Source organism: Cercospora beticola, chromosome 1, assembly GCF_033473495.1.
Source record: "Cercospora beticola chromosome 1, complete sequence".
Lineage (NCBI taxonomy): Eukaryota > Fungi > Ascomycota > Dothideomycetes > Mycosphaerellales > Mycosphaerellaceae > Cercospora > Cercospora beticola.
Genome location: NC_088935.1, coordinates 3489764 through 3503538, shown reverse-complemented (window position 1 = coordinate 3503538; position 13775 = coordinate 3489764). Strand labels below are relative to the sequence as shown.

Below are 13775 nucleotides of genomic sequence, written 5' to 3'. Positions count from 1 at the left end.
GGTCATACCGTTGAGCTGGCTGCTGATGCCTCTCGAGGTATGAAATAGGAGGAGTAAGCAAAAAAGACATCGGACTTGGGACCGAAATCTGGCGTCTGCAGACAACATGCCATCAAAACTCAAGATCCGAGCCATCCGTGACTCGACGATCAACTATTTCCAAAGTTGCCGACAGACTAGCTGTGCTAATGTCGCTCCTGCACGCGGTGCTTCTCCGACTTATAGCATATCTTTCCTCTTCGAGACTACGCTCAACCGTCATCGCGATGCCAATGGATGCTGGAATTGCCTCAATTGGTAGGGTCGGACGCCACGAGTCGTCTGCCACAGTGAACGCGCAAACGAGGCATCCTCTGCGGCTCGTACAACTCGCGAGATGCACCACTCAGACTTCTGCGTTCAGCGTCCACGCTGTCGAGTCGATCACTCGAAGCACTCTAGCCGCACAGGCGAGGAGTCCTGCAATCGATTGTACGCAATGCGGTGCAGCAGACGAGCGTGACTGCAAATAGCCCTTATAATCACCTCCTGTCCATGCTTCTCCATTCTCGACACCTTTGCTGTTGCCATTCACTTCCAACCAAATCTTGCCCAGTCTCTTCCTTTCCAGTACTTCATACTCTAATCCATCCTCCTCAAACCACTTCAAAATGCGTGTCGCAGCAATCCTCGCCATCGCCGTGGCTTCGGCCGCTGCTCTGCCTACAGCATACACTCCACAGGCAGATGGAGGGAACGCGCTGAAGGGCATCTTCGGCTCCATCGTCGGAAACGGCAACGGCAACAAGGGCAATGGCAACAACAATGGAAATGGCAATGCCTCTGGCAACTCGCCCGGCTCCGGCAACAACTTTGGCAATGGTAACTCGCCTGGATCTGGCAACAGCATTGGCAATGGCAACAACCCAGGCTGTAAGTCATCCTCTCCTTCTTCCATGACCAGCTCAGCATCACATACTGACCTCATGTAGCCGGCAATGGCAACGGAAACGAATTTGGCAACGGCAATGGCTCAGGCAACAAGGACAACGGAAACGGAAACTCGATCGGAAACATCTCGTTCGGTAGCATTGCGGTAAGTCCAGACATCGATATGTAAGCGGAATCGCCGTCTTGACCGTACGCAAACTAAACTGATGGTCAGCACTAGCTTGTCTAAAGTGAGTGTCTCCGTCGACCTCTATATTCCCCCCAGCAAAATCTCACTATCTGGACAGGATCGATGAAGTGGGTTGGAAGAGAGAGTTGGAATAGAAGTTAGTCATGGTGGTTCAATGGCGTAGGATGTAGCCAGCCACGGACAAGAAACGAGGTTAGAAAGGCCAACGATGGGGTGTCGTAGAGATACCTTCACAAGGGCCAAAGATGCGAGGAACTGAAAGCCATCCGGATTCCTCGGGCAGAGCATGCGGTATCGATTTTCTATGTTGCCGACGATAGCATGATTGGGTATCTAGTCAATGACAGCACTAGCCCAGACAATCTTGTGCTTTTCCCTGTCGGTCTCGCTCTTCTCAGGCGGGACTGTATCCGCCCATCATGAGTTATAGCGACCTTCCTTGTATGCTGCTCCCCGTCTGCGACTTTCGTCTGGCTGGAAGGTGGTCAATGCAAAGAGTAGTCTTTCACTATCAAAACATATCCATCTCATCACCACCTACAATGGCGAACCTTCCTAATTGAACTTCACTCCGACGATCGAGCTCCTCTGCATACTCTCGTCTCACATCCTCCAGTCGAACCAGTCTTCTCTTGGTCCCGGCTGGATGCACACCATCAATCGCGTCTGCCAGCAACCATGCTTCATCGCCACCGCAGCACATGAGTGTGTTGATCAAAAGGACGTACGCTTGAGGAAGTGTTTCGTCGTCTGGATCCTTCACTGCGTGCGCGTTGGTATGCTTCAAATACTCCAGATGCGTGTACAGAAGCGCGGCTGCGCCTCTGAAGTCGTTGTGCCGTGTGCGGAAGGCGAATAGTATTTGATGATACGGTGGACCGGACAATTGAGTGTTCGAAGTGCCCATGCTGCGCTTGGCAAGTCTGAGGAGCTCCGCATCAACGGTCTGCACAAGGTCGTCGGCGACTGGAAGGGAGAGCAGTACTGACACTGCATCTTCCTTCACACATCGACCGACCAGTAGCTTCATATTTGATTTGCGAAGGTCCGGGTGCCTCATCTGTTCGAGTGCCTGATAAGCCTCCTCGAACCTACCACATTGCGTAAGAGCGTTGTAGAGACGGCCTAGAATGCTGTCACGGGTTTCGCGGAGTTTTAGCAGACGAATCTCCTCCATTGCGTCGTCAATTCGCTGAGGTGCTGGGGATTCTGGACCATTCTTTGACTTGCGCAGATCGAGCTCATGCAGTTCACGTGCAAAATCCCGATCATGCTGCAAGCATTGGAACGCCGTGTAAGCGTGCTCGGCTGTGTACGAGAACGCACCCTGCGACTCAAACAGTGCTGATATATGCTGATAATACGACATCGGACCTTGGCCAAAGTGCTCAAGCTCCTTGTCGGTGAGGATGCTGCCTCCTAGCACTTTGGCTGCATCTGGTAAGAGGGCAAGCTCTTGAGCTACTTCGACGAAAGTCGAGCTCGCCAATCCGTATTCATTGGTAGCGAGGTGTACGCGACCTTTCAGGTAGGTTGCCCATGGTGCATTCTCAGTCAAGAATTTGCTAAAGTCTTGCGCAAGCTCATACTGTGTATGCCTGATGAGATCTGCCATGATATAGTCCGTGAGGCCTGTCCAGTTGGCATTCAGGTCTATTCCCAGGGTCCAAGATTTGGCCCAAGCAGTGATCAGATGGGCCATGCTGCGGTGTTCTTTGGTTGTCAACGATTGCCAGTCGCCAATGAACAAGCTCTCGTAGATTGTCATACTCAACACGTCGGCCTCATTACCCCCCGCCTTCTTTGGCTCTGTGCGAACATGACTAACAAGCCAAAGACGCAGTTCGGTGAGCTTGAATCTGAAAATGATGGTCTCGTACATCTCGTTTGGTCGGAAATTGTTGTCCAGTTCCTCGGCCTCCAGATCACCATGCATGAAGATGACAAGCGCAAGAATATCCAGAAGAACGATCTGGGCGTCTTGCAGCGTTTGTTGCGCAATGGCGATATTCAGCTCCTTGCCATAGTTCTGCAGTGCCTGTTCACTATCTGTGCCATGCAGGGGTACGTCCGCATCTATTGCTTCGAGCACCATGAGTAGGCAGTCGTCATCAAGACTACCGAGTCCGTTGAAGACAGTAGCAGCCTCACTGATGGCATCGAAGTCTTCGTTGCTAATTTCTTCGCTTATGCCGCATTCTTCATAGATGCCTTGAAGTGCAAGCAGTGCGGACTTGTCGGCGCTCTGATCGAGTGCATCAGCAATAGCCGCTCTCCTCAGCCTTTCTTGAGATTGAGGCGACAGGCAAGACCGAAGCTGCTTGGCAACAGCTAGAACCTGAGACTTCAACACATCTTCGTCCATATTGGGCCATATCTTTCGGTGTACCGCATCCTTGCCAGAGCTGATGTTACTAAGCTTCAGGTATTCCGCGTTGTTGCTCACGAGCTCGAAGCCGCTGCTTGTCCGGATGGGAGCCACGAAATCGGCGCAGACAGACCACGGTAGACCATCAATGTCATCGTACGCGAAGCCGATGGGAGCCAGCCGAAGTGTGTGTAGATGCGCTAGTAACGTGAAGAAGGTCTGCCATTGTGTCTGAAGGTCAAGCTGGTAGCGATCGTAGTCGGGATGGTCGTTGGGCCCTCGACGTAAGAGAATCTTTGCGGCTACAGCGCTGGTAATCCGCTCTTTCAATGGCTCAACCGCGTTGAGGCTCCTCGAGGATGATGCAGGAAGGCCGCGTCCCTTGCGATAGATGCCCAACGCTGCCTCAAGAGAAGCCTCGCTAAATCTGCCTGGATAGAACAGGAATTTCAACCATTTTTCGCTTGGTGTGAGCGGGCTATCTGACGTGGCGTCTAGCTCAGCGAAATCTGGCGAGCTTCTGAGCGTCTCAATACTGAGGTGGTGGTTTTCCACGCCGGTCCAGTCACTCTTCCATAAGTCGGTAAGGTCGTTCTGGTTTCCATTGTCGTCAAAGAGGTCGAAGTTCAGTGTGAAGGTTTGGCAGAGTGCACCATTCCTAGCCCTGATCCAAATCTGTGATTGTCGCCATAAATGGCCAGGGACGACATGAAATTGCTCCAAGTGCCACACAGTCGTGCCTAGCATCTCTGCCACAGGTGCGACAAGCGAAGCTGAGGCAGGTTGCGTGTCTCGGAAGTCCAGCTCCTCTTCGTCGTGAACTGCGAAAAACTTGAAGCGGTGGTTATTAGGTGAGTAGCACACCAGAAAGTATGCGACACCGGGGAGGCCTTCCGCATCTGCGATTTGCAGCAACGTTCCTTGTCCTGCATCCATCAGCACTTGCTTCTTTCGATCTTCCTGTGTTCTGTTCTCGATCAAGAGATCCATCTGTCCAGCGACTCTTCCTGTCCCAGTGCTCCATGCTTTCAGGATATGATCTATGCCAACAGTCCACACATATTTGCCGTCTGGACTCATCTCCATAGCAGCAAAAGCACTAGGCATGAGATCAAGCTCCCCATATCTCACGCTGTTCTTTGACCACGTCGGCACAATCCCCTTTAGAGTGCCGCTCCATCCTCCTTCACTGAAATAAGTCGGGCGCCACTGGTTGCCGAGCTCGTTAGGCTGACGCTGCAAGCGCAAAAATCCCCCGTCTTCCAAAGAGACCAATAATTCAAGACTCGACACTGCCGTCAGTCGGTACGCTTTGTGGCCCAAGGGAAAGTGTTTGACGATTGAGCTGCCATCGAAATCAACAGGCACAGATTCCCGTACCAGCAGATCGCGCTTCAACGTGACAGTGTACAGTCCATCGCCTGTGATCACGAAAACAACCAACGCGTCCTTGTCACCTCCATCCGCCAACGCGACACCGCTCGAAACGATGGCTTTAGGCAGCGAAACGTGGAATGTGATCCAGCTATGACTGCCATGGTGCCGCTTGTCCTCCACCAGATCCACGCATTGTAGCTCGAGTGTGTGCCGTTCGTTTAATACGCGCCAGAGGAAACTTCGTGGAGCTCTGCTCTTGGGCCGGAAGAAGACTGAACCTGCAGTCGCAAGGTGTGCACGCGCATAGGACTCTTCATCAAGGCCACTGATCTCTCCAAAAGCGCGTTTGCGGCCGGCGCCGGTCTGCACGAGGCTCTTGCTTTCGCCAACCTGGATGTTTAGCAGCGTTGTCGGGCTCGAAGGTGTAATCGATAGGTGCGTCTCCTCGTATAGCGTCGGTGTAGGTAGGACAGATGTGGCCATGTTGTCAAGCGAGCCACGCCCGCAATGCCAGGCTGAAAAGAGTGGATTACAAGCACGACGCGTATGTTTGTGCTTCAGTTGAGTTCGCAGCAGCTTTGTTGCGAACATTGGAAAGTCGGAGACGTCAAATATTGATGAGGCGAGACATCAAATTTGATTGCAGCTACCACTACTCGGGCAGCTATGCCGATAGGGCGTCTCATACAACAATCTACACTATGTACATGTAAGAACGAAAGGGACATGAATCGTGAAGGAGACGCGGCTGGTCCGGCGCACGCGGCCATCATCGGCACGTAAACCGCGCCTCATTTGGTTTCGCGCATCAATCCTTCTCCAGGTCTTTCGGCTGAGGATCATTGATGCCTGCCTCTGTAATGGCAAACATGCAGTCGCTCTCGGGCAGACAAGGAGAGTCGTATATTTTGCATATTCTGGTTTCTCCCCGTCCCTTCTTCAATGACAGCCGTGTCGTGGACGCATGGGCAATGATGTTTCCTCCGATTGGCTTCTTGGGGTCAGGGTTGAACATGGCCGACGGTCCGCCATCCACCTGAGCCACGACCTGGTTTGTGATGACGACCGCAATGCCGAACTCGTCTGCGAGTCGCTGGAGGATGCGCATGAACTTTGCTAGATGCGTTTGTCGATTTGACAGCTCACCACGTCCCATGAAGTCTGTCCGATATAGTGAAGTCGCACTGTCTACGATGAGCAGAGAAAATCTCGTCTCTGTCATCATTTGAGCGGCTTGATTGAGAAGCTGAAGCTGGTGGTCCGAGTTGTATGCGCGAGCATATGCAACGTTGTCCAGTACTTCTTCGCCCGACAGACCGTATCGATCTGCGACAGAAAGCAGGCGGACCGGTCGAAATGTGCCTTCGGTGTCAATGTAGAGACATTTGCCTTCGCCACCACCCATATCAAAAGGGAGCTGGCATGTCACTGCCAAAGTGTGACAGATCTGACTCTTTCCGGTTCTAAACTCCCCGAAGAGTTCCGTAATGCTCCCTGTCTCTATACCACCTGCAAGTAGAGTGTCGAGTTGCTTTGAGCCAGTAGTGATGGAAATGAGTTCTGACCGTCGTGCGTGCATCTCAGTGGCGGTAGTGAAGCCCATAGGCACATGTTTGCTTGCCTCGGTCAAGATCTTCGTGGCCTTCTGTTCCGAAACGCCTTTGATGGTCTCGAGCAGCTTCTTGGGACTGGAGGTCATATGTCAGTAAATACTGAGAGTCCTGATGTGCAACCAAAAGCTTACGTGTATGCTACACTCTCGACTGTATTGTAGCCGGCTTCGACGAAGAGGGAGATATCTCGCTTGGTCAAGCCATTGATGCCCTCGAGTGTTGTCAGCGGCGTTGGTGCACCTGGACCGCCAGCGAGGCCGTCCTCGTATCCAGACTGCGATTGTTCTTCATCCATGATGGCAAGTTTCGTGACGAGTTTCGCTGAGAATTCGATGTGGTGAGCGTGGAGGATGTGTGCGAGAAAGTGGAAGTGGAAGTAGCATTTGCCTGGTGGCGAAGTTGGAAGTTCAAGACGCGAGACGCGAGGCGCGTCAACGCCTCAGGCTAGAAGCGCGTAGTCACGTGTCAACTTGATCACCTCTGCCTATTCGTTCACTCGCAGTCTCGCACACAACCATTTTCATCTCATTTGGGATGCTATCACTCTTGCCCAGAATAAAGATTTTACTCATGCACATTACTGTTCCACGACCCCAATTTGTTGCACTGGAACATCGCTGCTTCCTAGCCGTGGCCTAGCATCCTTCGAGCAGCTTGCGGGCCAGACTACCCATCCATTCAGCCAATACCTTCGACTTTTCCATCTTCGTAGATCAAGCCTTCGAAGAATTCCCTTCCAGTTATGTCGCTCCCGGGAAACAGGCTCCGTTGCCGGCTTTATTCAGTCCGCAGAGTTTGATATTGACAACGATCTTGGTTTTCCGGCCCTTGACGTCGGTATCTTCGCAGGCCAACCGAATTGGACACGTTGGGTAAGGTTTGTCGGCAGCGCGATGGTTACTACAGTTGGGGTAACACATATCCAGCGTTCCATCGATATACTTGTCGGTAGTGTATATCACTTGAGGGGATCCACCCAGATTGGCGTCCGACAGGATGCAATTCCTTACCAGGCGCGCGTCGAATGTACCCGGGAAATCTTTCGATTTCGGGTTGGTCGCGCTAAACTCTAACGTGATGGTATTCCCTAGTGCACATGGCCAATTCTGCCGTGGCAGAGACAGTGCAGCGGCGATGAGGTTGGGCAGCAAGAGCAGAGCTACGGTCGTTGGTATATTCATCTTGTGCAATAGAATGTCGATCTGATCGCGGTCGGTGTCACGAAGAAGCAATAGAATGTTTTGGGTTCCAAGGTGCTTACTAGAGAGAAGAAAGATGTTCAAAAGAATTGTGCGGAGACGAGCTGGGTATCTTCGACATTTATACAAGCCTACTGCGGTAGCCCTAACTTTCGTACACTTTGTCCTATGCATACGGGGAACGGATCGCAGGGGATATGTCGATTTCTGAGCATGTGCTTCTTTTGTAAGCAGACGATCTAAAAGCATTCTTGCCTTGATCGCCAGACTTCGGTTGGTGGAAGAACAGCCCTGAGAGGTCGTCTACGTCGATATGGAGCCTAAGCAACTAATAACTTCTTTAGTCAGTCTCGAGCTTATATCCCTGCGTTCCACGAATGCATGCTTGGAACTGTACACAAGCATAGACCGGATGCAAGCATACCACCCAAGCGCAACCGGAGATGGCTGATATAATTAGAAAAATGACTAACAGTCGCTGGTCTCGTCGCTGTTGGTCGCTTCCGTCGGAGGGCAGAATCGAGGAATGCTTCCATTTCTGTTTCCGCATTTTGCATCGATCACAGCACTATCATGCATTTTGATCTGCTGATGTCTTCCTTTTCCGACTTTGCCAATCGCCATCTTCATCAGCTCTGTACACCGGCTGTGGAGGTAGTGCGACCAAGCTCTGCTTGTCGACCGGATTCCTCTTGCTTGAGCTAGGCTTTCCCGATTTCTTCAACTCCACCTCTGTCCATGCATAATCGAGCGCCATCTCCACGGCCATCCTGGCCTTCAACGCACACAAGCTTGGCCAGACGCATCGTTCGCCTTTCAGGATCCAGAAATCCATTTCTTCTTTTGATGGATTCTTGAGAAGTCGCGTCCAGTCTGTAACTGAGAGCTCTGGCACTAATGTGAACTTGTCACCTTGTATCTTCTCATCGCTTAAAATACGGCTGATGTTTGACGGAAGGAGATTGAATGTGTCAGCGAGCTGGAGTGAGTGCTTCAAGAGTCCCGACAAGATGTATGGTATCCAGCTCCTGCTTGTTCCGCGAACGTATGGCAAAGATGGCCGTACAAAGGGGGCGAGATAGGGACGCGCTTGGCTGATAATAAAGTGCTCCACGTTGAATTGCTGTCGTAGTCTGCGTGTCGGATGTTCGGATTCATTTGGCTGTTCGTAAGAAATGCTTGGCTGTGCTGGCAGATATATAGGTCTGCTTTCAATTGTACCCTTCGCATTTTTGGACAGGAGATGGACGCGCGAACGACGCTTCTCGGGATCCATGTTTGTGTTATGTGAGATCATGGCCGCAGACCGAATGAGCACATTGGGCGCAGTGAGGTAGTTCATCAAACTTGGTATCTCATCGGTGGGTGGCGATACCACAATGTTGAGAATGCAACCAGTGCGGTTGTATGCTTCCTCGAAAGTGATGTCACCGACATTGGCCTCGACGCACTCATTAAGGACGTCTGGGTCCAGCAGAAAACCCTCCGCTGCAAGTCGTTGAAGCCGCCGCCCCAGGATAGTGAACCAATCTGGAAGTATGCTAGATGGTGCCTCCCGACCGACCAGATCCAACTCTTCTGCATTTCGCTTCTTGGCCTCAAGGGAAGAAGCTGCAAATGCACTCAGATCGATCCTTTCCCCTGACAGAAATTTGGGCAAGTCCTCTCGGGTGTGAATGCCGACCAGAGCGGCCATGAGCGCACCAGTGGCTGTGCCCACAATGACTCTGGGTAGACAATCTTCATGTAGCAAAGCTTTTACTACTCCCAAATGACAGAGGCCGAAAATTGATCCTCCCTGCAACATGAGTGCAGTCTGTCCGAAGGTTTGCTTTGCATCGTGTATGTTATCTATCCATTCTTGTGCGCTCAGTCGTCCTTCTTGCCTAGTCTCAGCAGTGGCTGAATCAGCAATCGAATGAATGCTGTCCACGGTCACATCCAAGCACATGTGAATACTTTCCTTCGTGCAGGAATAAGTCTTGTCGTAAAGCCCCAGTTTCGTGATACCGTACATGTTCCGGAATAAGCCATGTCGCAAGTACGATGTCAACTCAGGTATATCATCAGTTTTGCGCAAGGCATAAAGCTTTCTTCTGCGCTCGTCAATTAGACGGAAGTCATATTGAGAATCGACAGGGTTGAGACGCCAACTGTGAGCGGCGGGAAGGAGGTCCAGAGCCTGAGCCGCCTTGAGCCACTCGTCATAGTCCGTAGCAGAGGCGAGTCTTTCGAGCATTTCTTCTTTCACGGGCTTGCGGCGGGACCAAGCTATGAAATTCTGCGCCTATCAGTCATGTACAGGGAATTTATTTTCGGAGGTCAGCAACACCTACGCAGATCCAAGTGTGCAAAACATCGGTGACGGTCAAGACGATCGCGAGCGCCAACTGGCTCCATGTCTTGACTTCATATCTTGGTGCCATAGCGCTCCATTGACATCGTCGGTGGTCGGTCGCGTGGCTCGCCGGGGTTGTTTATGATGATTGACAGTCATGGATCCGTCATGTGGCAGTAAGGGCGGTGGACACATGCAACTTCCTTCACATGCTAAAGCTTGTTTTCACCGCTGCCGAGGCTTTCCCTAATTTGGTCTGGCTGCACAGCGAATGAACATCGATGCGATTGTCACATTACAGTGAACCATGGTAGTAAGCAATGATTCGGGAAACGTGCACGCAGTCGCCTGCTATCTTTTCAGATTACATCACAAGATGGGTTGCGCGAATCCTCTCTTTTTCATTGAATTCTGAACGCACAGGCATTCCCTAAACTACTGGTCTTCGTCTACTTCACGGACTATCGCCGGAACTACGACAGTGCTAGATCACGCTCAGGGGATATGCTAGCGGTGCTCTGTGCTTCCCAAATCCCCAAGTCCTTGCCCTCTCGCCCTTTTCTATTGTTCCACTTCTTTCCTTCCGCCTTGAGAACCAGCATGCTACGGCTTGTGCACGCAAAACTCTCAACAAGCTCACGCATACGACCCGCAGCGACAAATGCTTCAGCGAGGTGATACCGATCGTCGGCCACGATCACGCTCAAGTCCATGCTCTTGATCAAATTGTCTCGCGATATCATGTAGCCGGCAGCGTGATGCACAGCATTGTACGCTAGGATCAACTCTGGGATGTACCACTTTCGGATGAGTGCCAGATCTGCTTCTTCTGCCTCGTCAATGGGGCTGAGCAGCAGATTGCCCTGAAGAATAGGCAGCATTGCTTCATCCACGGCTTCCTTGCTAGCTTTCAGAGTAGGGCTTGCGCCTGATAATTTGGGCTTTTTCTGCGTGTATGCTTCTTCTTCTGCCCTCCAGCTTGCTAGAGCTTGTATGGCATTCATGAGTAGCTCCAGCTCGTAGTAAGTCCTGCTTTGACGGATCAGCAGATCCCAGGTGGTTGCTTCGTCTGCTGGCGGCGTATGTTCCAGATCCATAGGGTTGATGGATTTGCCGATGACTTGATACGATTTTCGGATTGCAAGGTTCTCGTACGGGAACTCAGCAACGATGAGAAATGCGCATCCCAAGCGACCAGCAACTGTCACAGAGTGCATTAGTCTCAGTTATATCATTCGATACGATAACAACTTACTCAAGGCTTTCCGCAACGCCAGCGAAAGATTGCCGAATGTTTTATCCCAGTGCCCATCAATAATGTTGAACCATCTTAAGCTTGCCGCGATCGCGCGGTCATCCTCGGTATGGTATTCGGGCACGAAGCCATTGATGATGCGTTGGTTAGGGTGATGCGGCTCCTTCGATGCTTCGAGCATCTTCAGAGGCTTCTCTCTTTTGCCAAGGTCATTCGCCAAGTGTTGGTCCAGCATGTAACCAAGCTGTTCGTTGAGAATAAAGATGACGTCCAATCCGTATTGCTCCAGAAGGTTTAGTGTCCCTCGTTGTTCCTTTTCCTCGGCGATGTCTTGCAAGACACGGCTCATAGTAGCCACATATGCGCCTTTCGAGAGCCGTGAAGCGTACACTGGAATCAGATCGCGCTTTCCCGCGGAACGCAGAGTCTGAATGTAGGCAACGATCGTGTTTTCTTTCGCCGAGAGCGCTTCCCAGTCCAGCTGCTGCGGAGACAAAGTATCAAGCAGGATGCCCATGTGCGATGCAATTCGGAGAGTCTGGGGATCGAGTGCGACCTCCATTTCTGGTTGATTGGAGCTCTTGTCCTCCCAGAAAGGCTCCAGGTGCACGATCATCTGCTCGCTCGAGTGCAGCTGCTTATCAGCGTATGCGATTGCGAAGCCCATGGTATGCACCAGACTGCCAACATCATTTGCAATCAGGTAACTCTCAATGATCTTCATAGGCAGTACTGCTTCGTCTGCTACCCCAGGCTCCTTCCGCAGCCGGTGAAGCAAATCGTAAATGATTTGGTCAGGGTCCTGTAGTTCCTCCTCGATGGCTCCTTGTCGGGCAAAAGGTGTCCTGTCAGGATAATTGTTGACCAGGTAGCGGTCGAATTGCCGCACCAAGTAAGATGAGTAATTCGCATACAGGTGATCGTCCAGCGTACGGCACACTTTGCGCATTGCGTGCACACTGCCTCCAAGCAGCCCATATACCGCAGCCTCGAAATCACTGCAGCTGTCGGATTGCGAAGCGAGATAGCACATCCTCCTCCACACAGCGTTGGAGGTAACATCCGTAGGATCGGACGACTTGCCGATCACGGATGCTCTCCAGGGCTCATGATGTTGCTCGCACCATTCGCTGACTTCCTGCCAGCTTCTGCCCCTTCGCAGCATCTCCCAGCATGTGATCCACAGGGCCCGCTCAGCGAATGCATCTGCTTGTTCGAGCGCACGATTCTGCCTAGAGGCCGCGTCCGGGTCCAGGCTGGTCACTAATGCCTCATTGTTGTCCTTACGGCGCAGTGTGGGCAGTGGAAGGGCATCAGGCTCAGGCCACGCTCTCAATCGCTTCTCGTGTTTGATTGTTTCTCTTGTGTGCGTCCAGCCATGGCTCCACAATCCTTTGCCCCGGCCGGCTTTGTTTTCGAGCTCCTCCGCGATGCCGGTTACGTCGCTCGCCTGGTGTTCCACCGTCTGCTCCAGCCAGCGTCTCACCAGATCTCTTTCACTCGCAACGTCGTCTGTCAAGAGGAAGCGGTCCCACAGCTCTGCCTCGGAGGTGTAGCGATGAACATTGCCCAAGTCTGCCAGCCGTGATTCTCGCTCCCGCTTCTGGGCACGCTTATCGGGGTTGTGATGGAGCTCCAACATGAGTCTGAAAAGATCCCAGATGTCCGCTTCCTGCTGCCATTTTCGCTGCTGCACCACCTTTTCTCTCCTGGCTGCGCCAATGCTCTCTGCCGAGGAAAGATACGCCGGCGCTGCTAGTGCGTTCGTAGGGGCAGCCGACGCGACTTGAGCGGTTTCTGACCATTCCTGTCGCAGAACATGGGCTCTGTCTCTTCGATGTTCAGCATCCAGCTTGTAAGCAGCATCTTTGGCAATGCTCTGGTATTCATCGACCAGCCCAAGCACAGCCTCGTACGTGTCGGACTTTGGCAACGAGTCCAGAAATTCGTCCAGCCGCTCGGCAAATGTCTCGACCTCTTTGCCAACACGTTCCGCCATCTCGCGCAGGCTGTCCGAGGCGTCGCGGAGGCCCAGGTCGAGCGGCGACTCCGAGCGAGGCATCGCAGCCGCTCCAGGCTGCTGCCGCTGTTCAATGGCGGTCGCAACGTTGTCGTGCTCGGAATCGATGTCGCTCTCAGCAGGCGCGAGCAACTCCCAGCTGTCCGACGCTGGCTTATTCGAACGTGTTGTGCGGGATTTACGAGCTGGTGCCTTCTTCACGGGCCCAGCCTGAGCCCTGCTGCGCGTGGAAGGCGGCATCGTGCGTGGAGAAGCTTGTGGTGTTGTCGCGTCGGCAGGTGCAAGAAAGCAGCAAAGCTCGAGCTGCAAACGCGGCGAGTCGCGTTCGCGGTAGCAAGGCTTGGCACAGCTCACAAGCGACTAGGTTAGCGGAGATCAGGCCAAGTTGGATCGCACAGTTGCACAGCACTGGTATGGCCTGGGGAGGACTACAGGAAAGCGGCAGACGGACAGGATCGCACAGGCACGGTCTGATCTACCTTGAG

At 52.5% G+C, this 13775-nt stretch overlaps 5 protein-coding genes across 5 annotated transcripts; 1 reads left to right on the top strand and 4 right to left on the bottom strand.

Moving 5' to 3' along the window:
* Nucleotides 1-650: 650 nt before the first annotated feature.
* Nucleotides 651-1099, top strand: RHO25_001419 (uncharacterized protein; the record flags this gene model as incomplete). The annotated part of the gene is made up of 2 exons (XM_023594028.1): nucleotides 651-912; nucleotides 972-1099. 2 exons carry the CDS (start codon nucleotides 651-653, stop codon nucleotides 1097-1099), a joined length of 390 nt encoding a protein of 129 aa, XP_023458056.1.
* Nucleotides 1100-1631: 532 nt separating this feature from the next.
* Nucleotides 1632-5348, bottom strand: RHO25_001418 (uncharacterized protein; the record flags this gene model as incomplete). The annotated part of the gene is made up of 1 exon (XM_023594027.2): nucleotides 1632-5348. The coding sequence occupies one exon, from the start codon at nucleotides 5346-5348 to the stop codon at nucleotides 1632-1634; it is 3717 nt and encodes a 1238-aa protein (XP_023458055.2).
* A 325-nt stretch (nucleotides 5349-5673) lies between these two features.
* On the bottom strand, nucleotides 5674-6773 carry RHP51 (RecA recombinase Rhp51; the record flags this gene model as incomplete). The annotated part of the gene is made up of 2 exons (XM_023594026.2): nucleotides 5674-6553; nucleotides 6610-6773. 2 exons carry the CDS (start codon nucleotides 6771-6773, stop codon nucleotides 5674-5676), a joined length of 1044 nt encoding a protein of 347 aa, XP_023458054.1.
* Nucleotides 6774-8248: 1475 nt separating this feature from the next.
* On the bottom strand, nucleotides 8249-10103 carry RHO25_001416 (uncharacterized protein; the record flags this gene model as incomplete). The annotated part of the gene is made up of 2 exons (XM_023594025.2): nucleotides 8249-9958; nucleotides 10014-10103. The coding sequence occupies 2 exons, from the start codon at nucleotides 10101-10103 to the stop codon at nucleotides 8249-8251; spliced, it is 1800 nt and encodes a 599-aa protein (XP_023458053.1).
* Nucleotides 10104-10488: 385 nt separating this feature from the next.
* Nucleotides 10489-13530, bottom strand: RHO25_001415 (uncharacterized protein; the record flags this gene model as incomplete). Its single annotated transcript, XM_023594024.2, has 2 exons — nucleotides 10489-11216; nucleotides 11271-13530. The coding sequence occupies 2 exons, from the start codon at nucleotides 13528-13530 to the stop codon at nucleotides 10489-10491; spliced, it is 2988 nt and encodes a 995-aa protein (XP_023459116.1).
* Between the last annotated feature and the right edge of the window lie 245 nt (nucleotides 13531-13775).